Source organism: Lacerta agilis, chromosome 8 (assembly GCF_009819535.1).
Source record: "Lacerta agilis isolate rLacAgi1 chromosome 8, rLacAgi1.pri, whole genome shotgun sequence".
NCBI classification, from domain to species: domain Eukaryota; kingdom Metazoa; phylum Chordata; class Lepidosauria; order Squamata; family Lacertidae; genus Lacerta; species Lacerta agilis.
The window spans coordinates 61,489,069-61,507,016 of NC_046319.1; the positions used below are offsets into that span (position 1 = coordinate 61,489,069).

At 42.7% G+C, this 17,948-nt stretch overlaps 1 protein-coding gene across 2 annotated transcripts in view; it reads left to right on the top strand.

Moving 5' to 3' along the window:
- Nucleotides 1-17,948, top strand: part of ARID1A (AT-rich interaction domain 1A) — a 91,070-nt gene that overhangs the window by 70,962 nt on the left and 2,160 nt on the right. For both annotated transcript variants that reach the window (XM_033157844.1, XM_033157843.1), the window contains exons 10-20: nucleotides 12-121; nucleotides 5,152-5,361; nucleotides 5,808-6,012; nucleotides 10,336-10,468; nucleotides 10,597-10,766; nucleotides 10,916-11,057; nucleotides 11,806-11,931; nucleotides 12,037-12,133; nucleotides 14,197-15,070; nucleotides 15,733-15,863; nucleotides 17,065-17,948. The exon at nucleotides 17,065-17,948 is cut by the window's right edge and continues 2,160 nt beyond it. In XM_033157844.1, the coding sequence (XP_033013735.1) occupies nucleotides 12-121; nucleotides 5,152-5,361; nucleotides 5,808-6,012; nucleotides 10,336-10,468; nucleotides 10,597-10,766; nucleotides 10,916-11,057; nucleotides 11,806-11,931; nucleotides 12,037-12,133; nucleotides 14,197-15,070; nucleotides 15,733-15,863; nucleotides 17,065-17,948 (3,082 nt within the window). The remainder of the gene's footprint in view (nucleotides 1-11; nucleotides 122-5,151; nucleotides 5,362-5,807; nucleotides 6,013-10,335; nucleotides 10,469-10,596; nucleotides 10,767-10,915; nucleotides 11,058-11,805; nucleotides 11,932-12,036; nucleotides 12,134-14,196; nucleotides 15,071-15,732; nucleotides 15,864-17,064) is intronic.

The following is a 17,948-nucleotide window of genomic DNA, read 5'->3' on the forward strand; positions in this document are numbered from 1 at the left end:
TGACTCTCTAGGAATGGCTGCAAGTCCTGAGATGATGGGACTCGGGGATGTTAAACTAACACCAGCTCCCAAAATGAATAATAAGGCAGATGGAACTCCCAAAACTGAATCCAAGTCGAAGGTAAAAAAAAATTCTGTAGCTGCTGCAGAGATTGGGAGGTAGTTTGTCAGCACTGGTTTTTAAAGAAATGTGAGGCTGGATTTTATTAGTGTGCATTTGACTCTAATGTGATTTGGTTATGTTGAAAGTATGAGACTTTTCTTGTTTTACCACCCATATTGTTGCTGAACAACATCATTTCCTTGTAGAGAGCTACACTACCAACTTCATATGATTGCCAAATGAGGCACTTGTTTGTGCAAATTCAGAGAACACCCAAGCATTTATAGGGTTCTTTGAAGCTTGTTGGATTGTGCCTGGAACACACTTAGACCATGCCTGCGTAATATTCTCCTTTATTAAGTAATGTGTATTGCACCTCTTGCCTGGGGTTTACCTCCGATAAATCATGGCCCTAAGGCATGAAGAGCTCTACAGCTATACAAAGCTGTTCACTCCAAAGCACTTTAGTCTAGCTTTTGCTTGCGTTTTGTTGCACTAGTGGACATTCTCTGTGGAATTAAGAGTAGAGTATCTTATGCATTTAGTCTATATTTCCAGTGTGTGGAATGGCCAACCACATGCCAGCTTACAGATCAGCTTTCAACGATGCACAGAAATGTATTCCCGGTTATGGGAGTCAACTGTCTTCCCCCATGAGAGCTTTGTAGCAGTGTTTATAATAATAACAGAAGCAACAAATCATATTTCAGATCTAAATGACAAAATGCTGTGCGAGAATTTTATTAAAAAGTATTTGTGGATGCTCGGACACCAGAGCTTCATGCATCTTCTGTGTCTTTAGGACCTGATTTCTAACTTTTAATTTTTTTTTGTTAAAAAATGGCAAAATTTCCAATATGTCCTTCAGTGCCAACCTGAATTAGTGTATAGTTCTTCTGGTGAGGGTGGGATTCAGAAAGAGTTGTTGCAAACAGGGTTTGAAATCCTTATTAACTGGAAACTCTGGTTAGCCTTAACTATAGCTAATGTTTGTGTCACCAAAACACTTAACTATGGTTAAGGAAGAAAGAGAGAATTGGCTCCAGAGTAGATAAGGGGATAGGAAGCACATCATATCTGTGGCCTGCTCATATTCTGATTTTACATCTGCATCAGCCCAAGTAGATGTGGCCTTGGACATTCTATGCAGGATGTCTCATCCATATTACATGTTACATTGGCACCTCAACTTTCACCAATCTGGAATAGAGATATATTTCCCTCAAGGATTATTCTAACCCTCAAATGTTAATTTTGATGATAAGGGAAATACAGCATTGGTTTTATATTTTTCTTCTGCCAGACATTTGGTTCTTAGAGAATTCACTTCTTCAGTGTTCTACAGTAGCAACCTACTTGTAAGGTTAACAACTTTGAATATGGGATCTTAACTCAAATTGTCAATTGTATCAAATAGGGCAGTGGCCGGGAGGTTGTCATCCTGGTGCCAAAAGGCCTTGCAGGATTCTCCCCATACCTTTTTATTTTTAATTGCAACAAAGTAGGGGAATAGTGAAGGAATAGTAGAGCAGATCTAACAACTACAGTAGTGCTGTTGCAGTACTAAACAAAGAGCCTCATAGTTATTGCTTCAGAGAGTCTTCCTTGTGCCCTTCAGACTTCCTTGTAGCAAAATACTAACATAGCTAAGCAAGTTAGCTTCATTGATCTTTACTAGGCTAGATAGGGTCTGTTTTCAACTCTGTGGCAAATAAGCCTGGTTCCTTTTAAACTCATAACTGCTCTTAGACTTTGACTACCTGGTACCTCCCGCAACTTTCTGCTTTAAAGACTGCAGTTCCAAGTGCTAGAGGTTGGAGCCGTAAAGAAAGGGACTAATGCAAAAATTCAATGTACATTTCACAAAGAAATTTTGCTTACATTTTCTTAATGCTCAGACAATTGGGCCATTGCCTAGTCCCATTAAAAAAATGCCCCCCCAAAAAAAGTTTATTCAACTACTCTTAAAATTCACTGGGGAGAGTGATCCTCTCGTAAGTTGGATCAAATGAACCTTCCCTGTCTCTTAAATGAAATAATTCCCTGGGAGTGTTTTTCCTGAGGCAGCTGTTGCCTTTTCTTCTGCAGTACAATCTTCCTGCAGTGAGAGAGAAGTAAGAGAAGAACAATCTGCCTAGGTAGTGGCTAGAATGCCATATGGGTTCGACTTGAGACATTTTAGGAGCCCAAAAGGAACATTATCAAAACTGATTACCAACTTCTTTGGCTGGGAGCTTGCATAGACAGCAAAGTTATCTTGAGGATTCTGACCCTGACAAAGGAAGCAACTTTGACCACTAGTTGTCTGACTTTAGTTTGTCCTAAAGTCTTCTTGCATTGCCTTTGTTTGGTGAAATGCCTTTCACTTTAACTAATGCTGGTCCAAGACTTGTGACTAGTTATCTGATTTGTATAAAGGTTATTGATAAAATGACAGTAATACCAATAACAGTGACAGATTAAAAAATGGACAGCTAGCATTAAAGTAACATCTTAATAATAAAAGGCTTGCCTGAAGAGAGAGATTTTAACAGTTCATTGGTAACAGATTCCAGAGCTTGGGGGCCACCAGCGAAACAGCTGCTTGGATGGTGGCCACTAGCCTGATACATGATGGGAGTGCAAAGAGATATTCATCCTTACATCTCAAAGTGCATTACAACAGGTCATGTGCTTCCAGACTTGGAAAAATCTGCATACTATCATTGATCAGTTGCTTGAAAGTTATACTAACACCCCCTTCTTTCTATTTTAAAACTCAAAGCTGTGCAAGCACCATGTCTCACACTGTTGCTGTGACATAGTGCATGTAGTTTGCTCCTCCAAAGAGAAGTTGGCTAACAGAATTAGGAGACATCTGGATGTGGGTGTTCCGTTTTTCACCCCTGATGTTTCCTACATCTCTTACTGACTCTTAACAACAATGGAGCTTCTCTTTCTGTCTAAATCCTCACTTCTTCCCCAGGCCAGTTTGTCATTGTCAAGAGGTTTTCCTTTTGGCCTATGTACAACTACATTCAGATAATACCGGGCTGACCTGCATCCACATTTCATGCTTTTTAACAAAGTTCTACCATCTCTATAACCTCCTGCTTCTACTACAGAACTCTTAGTTCCTTGGTTGTCTCTCTACTGAATGGTTGTGTTGCTAGTTTCTCTTCATTGACTTGTTTCCATTATTGCTTCTTTGCTCAAAGACAGAATATTTTGTGATTCTCACAGTGTTGCTGAACTTGCTTTGACTGGTCTTTTAACACCAGGTTGGTGTTCTTCATTACTAAGCCTTTTGCTGTGAGAGACCAGAAATGTTAACTGGTTCCTTTACTGCCAGAAGATCTGATGTTTGTGAGAGAAGTTGGACATTCCAGTGAATATGCTTGTCTGCACCAGTCCATGGATGCTGGTCCTTCTCCTTGCTGTATGTGAACTTACAATTCAGCAGCCTGCATTTCAGAAACATACAATATCTGTTTACTGAAGATTGCTCTTCATAGCATCTTGATTCTTCTGGGAGCTGAGTGAGGAACAACTTAAATAGGGTCATGCCTTACAATTCCGAGAAAGTTTTACTATTTGGAATAATAATTATTATTATTATTTATTTATTTATTTATTTATTTATTTATTTATTTGTACCCCACCCTTCTGGCTGGGTCTCCCTGGCCACTCTGGGCAGCTTCCAACAAATATTAAAATACAATACAAAGTCACAGATTAAAAACTTCCCTAAACAGGGCTGCCTTCAGGTATTTTCTAAATGTCAGGTAGTTGTTTATCTCTCTGACCTCTGATGGGAGGGCATTCCACAGGGTGGGTGCCACTACAGAGAAGGCCCTCTGCCTGGTTCCCTGTAGCTTTGCTTCTTGCAATGAAGGAACCGCCAGAAGGCCCTCGGCGCTGGATCTCAGTGCATACCCCTCTCTGTGGTTTATGAAAGGAAAAGTCACTGGTGAGTCCAGGCTTCTTCTCCGTAAGGATTCAATGAGGCTGCAGCTTTCCCAAAACTCCTGTGACATTTTGTTTGTAAAAATTATCTAACTCTTTCAACACCCATAAGATAATGTCTTTCTGCTGGAGCCCATTATATTGGCTTTTTATAAGACTTGTTTTTGCAGTGTTTTAGTTTGTATGTAGCATACATGCAATTTTATTTAATTTCTTCCTGTACTGCCTTTCTGCAACCTGCCCCCCCCCCCAGTATGCAAAGTGGCTTACAAAAATAACCAAACCAACAAATTAACCAAAATCCTGTATTGGTAAACAAAGCAGCAAAGACAGTATCAGCACATCAGTACCAACATTATAAAAAGAAAATTCAAGGCACTTTTGGTAGCCATCAAATAAAGCAGAAAATTGAGATTAATTCAAACTAAACAATGAGACTACAGTAAGACAACAATAATGGAAACAAAGCTAATTAATATGAATTCAGAATCATTAATCAACAAATGCATGGACGAGCAGGACAGATTTTACTTCATGCCTAAAAGATTTAAAAAGAGACTAGACATATACTCATCAGGTGGTGTTCCATCATTTGGGCATAACCCTTAGCCATGGTCCACTGTCCAGTTGCAACCTGCATAACCTCCAGAGATGAATACCAGCCCTTTGAATTGTGCCCAGAAACAAACTTGAAGACCACAAAGGTATTTGAGTATGGATGTAATTTGTTGATTCCAAGAGATAAAAGATTCACGACAAGTTAATGACCTGGCTATCATATTCTGAAATAGTTGCGAAGTTTTCAGAGAGACAGCTGTACATATGATGCACTGCAGTAATGAAACCTGGATGTTACTAAACTGCAATGTCAAGTTCATCTTTGCAGTAAAGGACCAGTTTGTAATTATTGTACAACTGATGTTAACCTAGATGTCCACAATGCACTTAGAGTGAAGTAGGGTGGGCGTGCCTACATCAGAATGGTGTCACTGCTTTTCTCTCTTCCTGTGTTATGTGATTATATCCGAGGACCTACCTATTCTCAGGTTGCTTTTAAATTAATGTGTGATTCTCTACTCTGCTTCTTCCTCTTTTTTCTCTAGAAATCCAGCTCCTCTACTACTACAAATGAAAAGATTACTAAACTATATGAGCTGGGTGGTGAGCCAGAAAGAAAGATGTGGGTAGATCGCTATTTGGCTTTCGCTGAAGAGAAAGCAATGGGCATGACCAATCTTCCAGCAGTGGGCCGGAAACCCCTAGACCTGTATCGGCTCTATGTCTCTGTGAAGGAGATCGGAGGGCTGACTCAAGTGAGTTAACTTAAGCTTGTATCTGTTAAGATTCCCTTTCTCAGGTCCGTCTTACATACAACACAGGGTTATCTTATTAACCCTGGAGGGATGCACAAGGCCACATCTAATTCATAAATTCCCAGTCCTGATACACAAAATTCTTGATAGGTTGCTTCAGATTTTTTTATTCACATTACTACATCAATTTGGGGTAATACTACTGTTAGTGCTCCCTCCCCTCTTGAACTTGTGTTTTTATATTTGCTTCCCCAAAATGGACAATACAGTAAATTGCTATTGCTTTTTTTTTAATCCTTTGTTAGGAGGGGGGAAACTGGTGATTTGTATTTGAGTTTCCTTACTTTCCTAAACACTACTTGAGAAGTGTATCACTTTGCCTGTAGCATGCTTTAGAAAGGAGATGTGACTTGGATTTAAAAGTTGGCCCTTCTGGCTTTGTGCAGGTTAACAAAAACAAGAAATGGCGTGAGTTAGCAACCAATTTGAATGTGGGTACCTCCAGCAGTGCAGCTAGCTCTCTGAAGAAGCAGTACATCCAGTGTCTCTATGCCTTTGAGTGCAAGATTGAGCGAGGAGAAGATCCTCCCCCAGACATCTTTGCAACTGATTCAAAGAAGTCACAACCCAAAATACAGCCTCCATCTCCAGGTGAGTCAACTTTGACTTCTGAAGTGTTGAATTCATCCAGTCTTGCAATGTCTAGATCAGGGTCTAGTAGGCCACACCCTGTATGAATATACAGTGGAACCCTGGGTTATGCACGCGATCCGTTCCGGGTTGCCGTGCGTAATGCAGGCATGCGTAATTCGAACGCACGTTTAAAAAAAAAACCCCCGAAAAACCGGAAGTTGCGCGATTTGAGCGCTTCTGTGCATGCGCGAAGTGCGCAGAACCATTCTGCGCATCCGGCGGTCGCGCGCACGCCCGTATGTTCTGGAAAACACTTCGGGGGGGAGTGCATATCCCGAACGTATGCAACACGGAGCGTACACAACACATGGTATGACTGTATCACAATTGCTCAACAGGGTCCTTACTCTACCAGAATGTGGAACTGTGGCATAAAAGGCATATTTACAAATGTGATCTATCCAGGCAGCCTTTCTACATTTGTAAAGGTGTTAGAGCATGGTTGAGAACTGGAGGTGGCTTTTGCCTGCTCCAGGCAGGATAGCTCTTTCAGATAAAGGATGGCATGCTGGGATTATACACTGATGTAGAGACAGTTGACTTTTCTTTCTGTTGTTCGCTTAAGACTTGAAAATATCTTGCTGTATGTCTCAAATTTGACACCTTGTTGTTTAGAACCCAAAAGTATGTTTTATAAGGCTGGAATAATATATTTAGTGCTGATACATAGCAGATTTCTCATGGGTTCATGGTTTGGATCAAATTTTTTGGTATCTGATCTAAAACATGAGAAGACCTGGTTTCAACATATCATTAACTTCTTACGTATAATGTTGTGTCCTTACACAGCTACCTGTACAATCAAAACATGCTGCTCAACTGAATGGGCCAAATATGGTCTGTGCTAAATGTCTTTTTTTTTGTTAGTAGTCCTGTGGTACTCATTGTATCTGCAAACCACATAGCTGTGACTTTTCTAGCAACCTGGGATTGTTGCAGTGAAGGGTGGGACTAGTATGAGAAAAATGGAAACCAAGACATAACAATTGGCTTAAATACACTGCTACTGCTATATTAATATTCTTCATCATACAGTACTAGCTGTCTTGATGTTTCTCCCCACCCCTTCACTGTGAAGCTAAGCACTGCTTTTTCTTACGGCAACACTGCTATGATAGAAGTTCTTTGGCTTTACTTTTTGACTTACGCTCACCAATCCTTGTTTCGTGAAAATTTCTCAGAACTTTGATCATCTATTATACTCCTGGCCATATGTAGGGGGAGGAGGTGAGAATTTACAGTGGCTCCTTCCTGCTCAGTAAACCATGGTTTAACATGAGTTGCAAGCACAGCTACAGTATTACTATCAAGGTTGTGGAAATTGATGGGGGGGGGGCATATTAAAGAATTGCAACAAGGCAGCACTGAATGCCTGTAGCTACATTCTGAAGTAACTTCCTTCACCACAGCATGATGGAGAACAGTTGACATGTCAGAGGTTTTGAGGGCTGACGTATCAGATAGGAGTGACATCCGGCAGCCAACCAAAAATGCATTAGGAGTTGTGTTACATGAGAACAGGTGATTTGTCCATCAGATCCAGTGTTGTCATCTCTGGCTGGCAGTAGCTCTCCAGGATGTCTGATGAGAACTTTCCCATTACCTGCTCCATGATCCCTTTGACTAAAGATGTCACAGGTTGATCCTGGGAACTTTGGTCCTCCTATTCAAATATTGTGGCTGCTTATTCTGAGTAAATTTAGTGGAGGGGATGCATAGCAACAGCATCATTTGAACCTGAACTTCCTGGACAGTAATTTTTGTTGTTGTGAGAATGTGTGGTAACATGTTGCTTGGAGTATCCAAGTGACACACTATCTAACCCACACCACATGAGTGAGGGGATGTCCCCGTGGCAAATTATGATGGAGGCATCAGGGATACAGGTGTCATTTTGGCTGTCAGCATTGCGGTTTCATAGGGTTATATCCAGTCCTAGTCCTGTTCAGGGTTGACCAGTAGAAATAAATACACATGGCAAACTAAGGTCCATTAATTACAATAGGTCTGCTCTAGAACTCAGTTGCATAAAACCCATAATCCCTAACCCACCACCTCAAAAACAATTGTAGGTTTCATTTGCTGCATTTATTGTATACATCTTCTTACTGCATTTTTATTGTAAAGCCTCTCCAGGGAAGTGTGTTTGAAGGGTGAGGTTGTGTATGCATTTAAAAACTCACAAGTACATTAATTGGTGATAACACACCCAGCTCATTTTTGCTCTGTTGACCAACAACTGTAGTGGGACAGGAAACCATTGAACACTTGCGTTGCAATAATGCTGTTAACCTCCAAAGTGCCACAGTATTCCTTGTTGTTGCCTCTCTAGAACTTATTACCCCTTTAAGAGGTGTACAGCTCCAAAAACTGGTGCTTGACTGATTTACCTGCAAGCCTCTTTTAATTAAATGTCCTGTGTTGCTTTGGTTTCTGTTGGCTTCTGTTGAAAAGCTAATGCTTGTGGCTGGAAAAAGCCATGTTCCAGTGGTTGGATGGGGCTGATCTGTGCACTTAGGGGTATATCTGAAGGGGTAAACCCACAGTTACAGCAAACAGCTCGCTTGTGGAAGATGCCAGGGTTCTCTAGCCAGCAAAACCCCCTATTTATTGTGTGTGGGTTTGTGGTACTAGGTCCCGATTTGCTTTGCCACTCTCCTTAAAGCATTTGTGGTGCCAAACTCCTCCTTACAGTGCTGCACAAGTAGTGTCTTGTGTGTTAGATGGTGCCTCCTGGACTGTTACAGCATAAGCTTGCTCTCTCACTCTCCTCCACGATTCCCCCTCCCTTCCCCAATCCCTTTCAGCTTTTTTTTTTTTTTTGGCTCCTGGTTATGAATGAATGGCTGGCAACATGTGCCCTGGGAAGTGCAGCCAGTTAGGCTTGAATTCACAGTGTATGGAATTGGCATCCCTCCAGCAGTTTGTAAATTTGTGAGTTGGGAGGGACAGCAGGGGGTGGGGATGAACAACAAATGGCAGCGACACAGGGAATGTCTCGAAACCTCTTCCTGCTGATGTCAGTGTATTAGAATGCAGCAGCGACTTTGCTTGTTGGATTCCCAGGGGAACGGAATGGAGCTGAAAGGCTAATGAATGGGGAGAGGGTGTGAGGGGAGGGGTTATGAATGAAGCTCCCTGCTGGGCTTGCCTCTACCCTTCCTTCTCAAGAGATGTCCCCAGACTGGGAGGGAGCAGCAGAGCAGAGGGAGAGGGTGCCAGGAAGGTGGGGCGTAAACAAACATGACCTGTAGCTGACCTCTAGAGGATTTTAATGAATAGCTGAAATGACTCATCAACTTGCAAGGCTGAGGCAAGGGATATCAGTGCCGAAAATGGTAACTAATGGAAACCTTAATTAAGAGTTTGGCTTTCGCTAGCTGCTAGTAGGAGTGTATAAATCTGAGAGATGGCACCATTAGAGGCTGTGGTTGGCCTGGAACAGCAGAACTCAATAAACTGCACAGCTGGCTTTTTGATACTGTATACCTGGATTTTCAGACAGTTTGCAGTGGTGTTGTGTCAAACAGACCAGAGTAGCTGCTTGATCCCTTTTCCTTAGCCTTCTATAGAAGACTTTGGCTTGGACTTCCTGGGAAGGCTCCAATGGAGATGCCCTGTGCTGTGCTTTTAGAACCTTTTACTTGAAGAGCTGGAACTAAGAGTTGGGTGTTTAATCTGCCGTCACGTCCTTTCTTGGTCATGTCCAAAATGGGACCATACTGATGTGGAATTGCCTCTCTGCCTAAAGATGCAGCTCAGAACATTGTTTCTCCTGGGAGACTTTGTTTTGTGGTCTAGCTCACAGCACTTTTCAGTTAAGCCTAGCAAATTTGGGTTAATAGTCACAGGCATTATGGTGTGTAGGAAAGAACAAGTTCTGTTATAAAAATGATGACCATTGACTCCCAATATACAGTGGTGCCCCACTAGACGAATGCCTCACTAGACGAAAAACTCGCTAGACGAAAGGCATTCGCTAGCGGAAGGCTGCCCCGCAAGACGAAAATGTCAATGGAGCTGCCTCGCAAGACGGGGGGAAAAAAATTTTCCGCCGCGAAAAGCACTTTCTGCCTTGGTGCTTCGCCAGACAAAAAAATCGCTAGATGAAGACACTCACAGAACGAATTATTTTCGTCTAGCGAGGCACCACTGTATCCTAGGATTTCAGGATGTTGCGCTTCCCTGTTCAAGAAGTACCACCTTTGAGAGTTTGCATTGCTATAAAATCCTTCAAGGTTTTTCTTAGTAGCTTCTGATGCCTCTCTTCTCTACTTGCAGCTGGTTCAGGCTCCATGCAGGGCCCTCAGACACCTCAGTCCACCAGTAGCTCCATGGCAGAAGGAGGAGACTTGAAGCCCCCAACTCCTGCATCTACGCCACACAGTCAAATGCCCCCTTTGCAAGGCATCAGGTATTGCACAGTCAACTTCCTACTACTGACAAATGCCTAAAGGCTGCTGTGCCTGGCTGTGGCTTTTCTAATTAGATTGCATTGATTGACTTACTTGTTAAAACAGTTCCTTCTTTTGTTGGCTCCAGGAGTAACTCAGTAGGTCTTCAGGACACCTTTCCCGATGGCAGTGACCCTACTTTCCAGAAGAGGAATTCCATGACTCCAAACCCAGGGTACCAGCCCAGCATGAATACTTCCGACATGATGGGTCGCATGTCCTATGAAACAAAGGATCCATATGGCAGTATGAGAAAAGGTGATGTTATCTTTCATATTCTAGCACAGAGCCATTAAACTCTCTAATCCCATGAAAGTAGCTTTGGAACAAAATAGCTTTAATTTCATGTCGAATATAGCTTCATGTCTTCCTGCTGAAGATTGATGGTTTCCTTTCTCCACTTTCAGGAAGTGATCCCTTTATGTCCTCAGGGCAGGGCCCCAACAGTGGTATGGGTGATCCTTATAATCGTGCTACAGGTCCAGGGATGACTAATATGGCCATGGGGCAGAGGCAGCATTATCCTTATAGCCCTTATGAGAGAGTGAGGTGAGTATTCACCCTGGATGCATTGATCCTATTATTGATTGATTTTATCCATCCATCCCACCTTTTTCCAAGAACAAGGCAGTTCTCAAAAATTAAAACGCATACAGACGCTATGCTGCTATACCAAGCAAATCACAGTTATGCAAATGTTTGCTAAATGAACACAACATTTTTCTCTCAGAAATACCAGTTTTCACAGAATTTATGTGTCTCAGGTTTGGGTTTACAGGTGAATATGTTTTTCAGGTGTATGTCACTGGCAGGAGGGCTGGATATGGGCAAGACAGGCTTTGAAGGATTGTGGTGTTAGTGGAATAGGACTAGAAGATGTGACAGATGAGGTGATGGCTGGACTCTGTTTCCTGAACTATGGAGCCTTGCATGAGCACCACCCCACCTTGTCAGACAATGAGGACGAGAAATTTAAAATTCTATACAAAATGTACAAGATTGTACAGAATTGCAGAAGGCAAAGAGAGCCCTGGGTTAAATAAGAGTTCTGTAACATGCGTTATATTTATTTGCAGTGGTGATTGTGCTGTTAGGTCAAGTATGGGGAAACAGTAGCCCTCCAGATGTTGGACTACAACTCCCACCATCCCTGGCCATGCTGACTGGGGATAATGGGAGTTTGGAGTCCAGCAACATCTGGAGGGCTACAGGCTCCCCACCCCTGTGTTAGATTCTTTCTTTGTAGATGAGGGCTAGAATTGCTTATAGAGTGAGGGTGTGCTGTGTTTTCCTTCAGGACTGAAGCTGGAATGGGACCTGAAACCAATTTAGGAACCGGAACACCCCAGCCCAACATCATGCCTTCCACTCCTGATTCAGGGATGTACTCCCCAAGCCGATATCCTCAGCAGCCACAACAGCGGTAGGTTCCAGTACGCCTCTATTGTGTCAACAATACAGTCACAATAGAATTCCATGGTGTTCTGTGCATCTGGGAAGAAAACTAATACTTTCATCTTTTCTGCAGACATGATTCCTATGGCAATCAATTTCCCACTCAAGGTACATCCTCCAGCAGCCCCTTTCCTAGCCAACAAACCACCCTATATCAGCCACAACAGCAGGTGAGCTCCCTGAGGTTTTGCAAGTCAATTGATAAAGATTGTGGTGGTTGCAACCTATGAGCCGTCACAGAAGGGAAGGATAGTAATGGTTTAGTTCAGTGGTTCTCAAAAGGAGTGGCATGAGAGGATGGCAAGTGCGGTGGGAAGATTCAAGGACAATAAAATAAACATTTGAATATTTCATTGTAGTATGGTATCAAAATATTGGGGGGGGGGTTTACAATCAGAAACAGTATCCATGCCTCTATTCAATATTATTGGCTCCGCAACATATTGTTGTGAACAGAGATTTTCAGCTCTGACAAATTTGAAAGGTCAGAAAAGACGCAGGCTTCCTCAGCCTCGGCCCTCCAGATGTTTTGAGACTATAATTCCCATCATCCCTGACCACTGATTCTGCTAGTCAGGGATCATGGGAGTTGTAGGCCAAAAACATCTGGAGGACCAAGGTTGAGGAAGCCTGGAAAAGAGAAACACTTCTTTGCATTGATGAGATGAAAGTTTGTTTTTCTCAAATTAGACCTAATATAACTGATATTATCCGGCAAAAGCAAGCTTACACTTCTCATTGAGTTTGTATACATACTTAAGCTACATATGTAAAAGGCTCGTTTATAATTATATTTTGGTAATGGTTTATGTAGCTGCGTTGTTTTATGCTTTCCTGATTTCCTATGATCATATTATAAAGTAGTTGTGTTCTGTGTTAAATCAAGCACTGCTAGTTGTTTCTTCTTGTTTTCCAATGTATTTCTTATGAATAAAAAATTTGGTGTCGTGTGATAAAAAATTATCCTGAAAGTGTGGCCCAGAGAAACATTTTTGAGAGTCACTGGTTTAGTTTAACTAATGCTGGGATTTCCTGGCTGGAAGGGGGAAGGGGGTCATCTTCCAAAGCACACCTGAGTTGTCTAGAACTGTTCCCATATTTGTTCTGGATCTGCAGGCCTTAATTGGGCTTTGCCTCTATTGTGCTGTGGATTTTGCAGAGGGAACTTAAAACATATTCATGCTAAACAAAGAATCTTTTCTGTTAGTTGAGAACTAACTTTCTAACCTATCTGCAAAAATATTATCTTTAAAATGTAGCAGAGCTAAATTAAATCTTAGTTCAGGAAATTTAGGGTAGGTGTCCACCCTTCAAAGATCTCTCTTTTGTATAGAATTCAGTTTCTGTATTTCTTAATATGCATAATCATAGTGTAATTTTGGGTACAGGGTTCTCTTTCAGTCTTGGCAGTATATACTCTTATCTTCTTATTTGAAGTCAAGGCTGGAATATAATTATGTCTCATTTGGATGAGAAGGTGTTTACAGTTGTAAAGCTTGGTCTATAACAAAAAAAAATCCAGGATTTGATTATTCTTAATAGCTTTGCCTTAATAATGTTATCATAGCAGGATACTTGAAGGTTGAAATATTAATAATAAAAGCCCTGTTATAGAAGCTTAACCAGCTGTTCGCTATGGGCACCTTTTACTCTTTTTCCTTTGGCATAACTCTGCACATTCTTATCTTGCCACAGACCCCTTGCCACAAATCATTTCTATTGTCTGGAGCCATGTGGCTGTAGTCAAATTTGCAGTTACTGATGTGATCGAGTACAATGGGCCCTGGTGAGCAAGGCTTATGAAAACCAGCGTCATAAGTTAAATTGCATCCAGTTCCCAGTCTTAGACTTGATAGTGTTTGTGTTTTCCCCTCCTAGTATATAAAGGAAATCATGGCCATCTCCAAAGTGCTTTGATATAGTCCTGTATACGGCAAGAGAGGGAGGCAAAATAAGGTTAGCTTTCAATGCACTTTATTGAAAACCTCTTCCAGCCTGAACCAGTTACATAACAGATTCTGTACAGAAAGTACAGTTGTTCATTTTGGACAAGGAGATAACCAGGTTTGAAGCTTCTAGTACCAAACCCTGGTACACCAGACAACAGTTCTGAGTAGGATGACAGGAAACTGATGACTTCATACTGTTCTGTGAATACTGTATGGGTTCCTGCCCATAGTCTCTCTTAGAATGAGAGCCGCTTACAAATTGCCAGCTTTTGTTTTCTTTCCAGAATTATAAGCGACCGATGGATGGCAACTATGGCCCCCCAGCCAAACGACATGAAGGGGAACTGTACAACGTACCATACAGCACAGGCCAGGGACAGGCTCAACAGCAGCTGCCTCCGGCACAAACCCAACAACCAAGCCAGCAGCAAACTGCTCAGCCTTCTTCACAGCAGGAAATCTATAACCAGTATCCGAACACATATCCTGCCACAGATCGCCGACCTGCTGCTGGGCCGCAGAACCAGTTCCCATTCCAGTTTGTCAGAGAGAGAGTCTCTGCTCCCCCAGGCTCTAGCACACAGCAGAATATTGCTCCTCAGATGATGGGTGGGCCCATACAATCCACTCCAGAGGGCCCACAGCAGGGCACCATGTGGCAAGGGCGTAATGAGATGAGCTACAGCTATCCCAACCGGCAGAGTACTGGTTCTGCACCCCAGGGTCCTGCATATCATGGAGTGAATCGAACAGATGAAATGCTACATCCGGATCAGAGGGTTAATCACGAAGGACCGTGGCCTTCTCATGGAAACCGCCAGCCTCCTTATGGGCCCTCTGCCCCTGTGCCCCCAATGACAAGGCCGCCCCAGCCCAACTACCAGACCCAACCCAGCATGCAGAATCACATTCCTCAGGTATCTAGTCCAGCACCTCTTCCCAGACCAGTGGAAAACCGCACCTCTCCAAGTAAATCTCCATTCCTGCACTCAGGAATGAAGATGCAAAAGGCAGGGCCTCCTGTCCCTGCCTCACATATAACACCAGCAGCTGTACAACCTCCTATGATACGACGGGACATCACATTCCCACCTGGATCAGTGGAAGCTACACAGCCTGTGATGAAACAAAGACGACGTCTGACCACAAAAGATATTGGTAATTAAGCTTTCATTCCCTTGAGTTGATGGGAGAGTGGTGTGTGCCAGACCACAAGGCACCCTTTGGTGTATCACTCATGCAGGGATTTGGAACCTTTTTCAGCCTGAGGGGCTGCGTTCACTTGTGGGCAACCTTCCAAGGACCACACATCCGGGGGTTGGGGGTTGGACACACCACTCCATCCAGGCAAGCAAGAGGTATTACTACAATTCAAGGGCACATTCCAACCAGGTAAGATCACTAGAGGAGGACACAAAGCAGAGCCAATCAGGGCTGTGTCATGGGCAGAGAAGGGCCAATGAGGGTTGTCAAGCCTGGAGGCCTGGAGTTCCTCAGTGCTACATTATAATGAGGGAAAGGACTCATAGATTGGAAATAGATGGTCTTGGTTGCTGTGGTTATGTATAGTGTCCCTTCATGTGCTGGATGCACTCCACAGGGAATTTTGCCAACCAATAGAAATCAATAGGAGCCATGCAAGAGCTTGCTTAGATCTGTGCAAGGGTGATTCCTTATGGAATGAGAATTCAAGTCTAGTCCACCTGGCTGGTTGACTTGCTTTTGGTATTTGTACAATGTAGAAAGCAGGATTCAGGGACAGTTTAGTTTCATTTCATTCTCGGAGTTGAAATTGCATCAAATGTGTTTCTATGTTGCAGGAACACCTGAAGCATGGAGAGTAATGATGTCTCTGAAATCTGGGTTACTGGCTGAAAGTACGTGGGCTTTGGATACCATAAACATCCTGCTGTATGATGACAACAGCATAATGACCTTCAACCTTAGCCAGGTGAGTTGACACCTCCAGGAGACAGGGCTTTGAAATATAAAATATAAAAGTGGAATTGAAAGACCTGAGCAAAAGATTAACATAGATTAACATAGAAATGTGACTAAAGTTTGGGCTGTGTGTATTCTGCATAGTGTGGAATTCAGCATCTTGAGAATCATTTAATGTCCTTAGGGCTGAAATATTAGGCTTGAAATCTTTGGGGGTGGATAGGGCTTCCAGAAATCAGGCCATATGCTTTCCTGTCTTTGCTTCTTGTCCCTCTGTATGACTATAAGTACCAAAGTTATATAAAGTATGTAAATCTAGACAAATTTGCATTACTTTACTGGTATCTGTATCTGTGCAGAATGTTAACTGTCGGGTGTAAGTGCACACAATTTTTTCTTATTGGTGTAATTTTAAGTGCTGGGGCATTGTTGTTGTTGTTGTTGTTGTTGTTGTTTTCAATTTATACACTGCCCTATACCCAGAGGTCTCAGGGCAGTTCACAAACAATCAGGGCAGTTCACAAACATGGTGAAGAGTGGATAAGACAAAATATCAACAATGCTGCAGCCCAGGACATACTAGGGTTAGGATTTGCGAGTTAATAAATACAAAGACCCAAACAATTTACTTGGGGCCTTAGTCCACTTTATCAGAGGTCCTGATATACAGGGCATTTATTCATAAAAGCTATATTAAATTTGTTGACTCTTTAAAGGTTGTTCAAGACACTCTGGTTTTAGTGCAACAGACTAACATTGAAAGTTTGGATTGTATTTTAGCATATGCATTTCAACTTACAGGTTTGAAACTAGGCTCAGATGTAACATAAAACTGGTTTGGTGCTACATGAATGAGCCTAGAACTTGTGCACTTACTTTTTCCATTGGGCCCTGTGATGTTCCCCTCCCTTTTTTGTTTGCGGTAAGCCATATTTTCCCATTATGTCTGAGCTGGCAAACTATGGTTTGCACTTGTCATTCAAACTATGGTAAAACCCTGGTTTCTAGGGCAAGTGCAAACCAGAATTGTAAACAAAGGTTTGGGCATGGTTTTCAAGCAGTTTTCCAGTTTGGATGTAATGACAAAATGTGGTTTTGACACAAACGGGAGAAAGAACTATGATTTGGCATTATGTCTGCATCAAGCCAAAGTTGTCTTTAGGGGCAAGAAAATGTTGCACTTTCTTATTTCATGTTCTGTTCCCTTGCAGCTGCCAGGGTTGTTGGAGCTACTAGTGGAATATTTCCGACGATGCCTGATAGAAATATTTGGAATCCTGAAGGAATATGAGGTGGGAGATCCAGGGCAAAGAACACTATTGGATCCTGAGAGGGTCAGCAAATCTTCGAGTCCTCCTCCTGAAGAGGGGGATAAAGAGGAGTCACAGAGTCCTAACTGTGAGGAGGAAGAGGAAGGGGAGGAGGAGGCTGCCTTTGCAAATAAAGCCACAGCGCCTCTTGAGAGCAACGAGGAAAAGCTAGTTAGTAAATTTGACAAGCTTCCAGTCAAGATAGTGCAGAAGAATGACCCATTTGTGGTAGATTATTCCGACAAACTTGGCCGGGTACAGGAATTTGAGAGCGGGCTGCTGCACTGGCGGATTGGTGGGGGAGACACCACTGAACACATTCAAACCCACTTTGAAAGCAAAATGGAGCTGTCGTTGACTCACAAGCGAGCTCCTTGCAACTCTATTTTGCGAAAACATTCTGTAGCTGAGAGCAACCCAGTCACCCGAGAGGGAGTATCCCCTCCATCTGACAGTCCTCCAGAGAAAAGGATAACGGCTACCATGGACGACATGCTTTCAGCACGACCCAGCTCATTGGCAGAGGAGGAGGGAGTAAGAAATGTGGAGGTGGCAAAGGAAAGCGGTAAATTCCCATTTGGCATTAGTCCAGCTCAGAGCCACAGAAACATACAAATCCTGGAGGACGAACCTCACAGTAAAGACGAGACGCCCCTCTGCACACTTCTAGACTGGCAGGATTCGTTGTCTAAACGTTGCATTTGTGTGTCTAACATCATCAGGAGTTTATCATTTGTGCCAGGCAATGACTTTGAGATGTCTAAACACCCTGGTCTGCTGCTGAT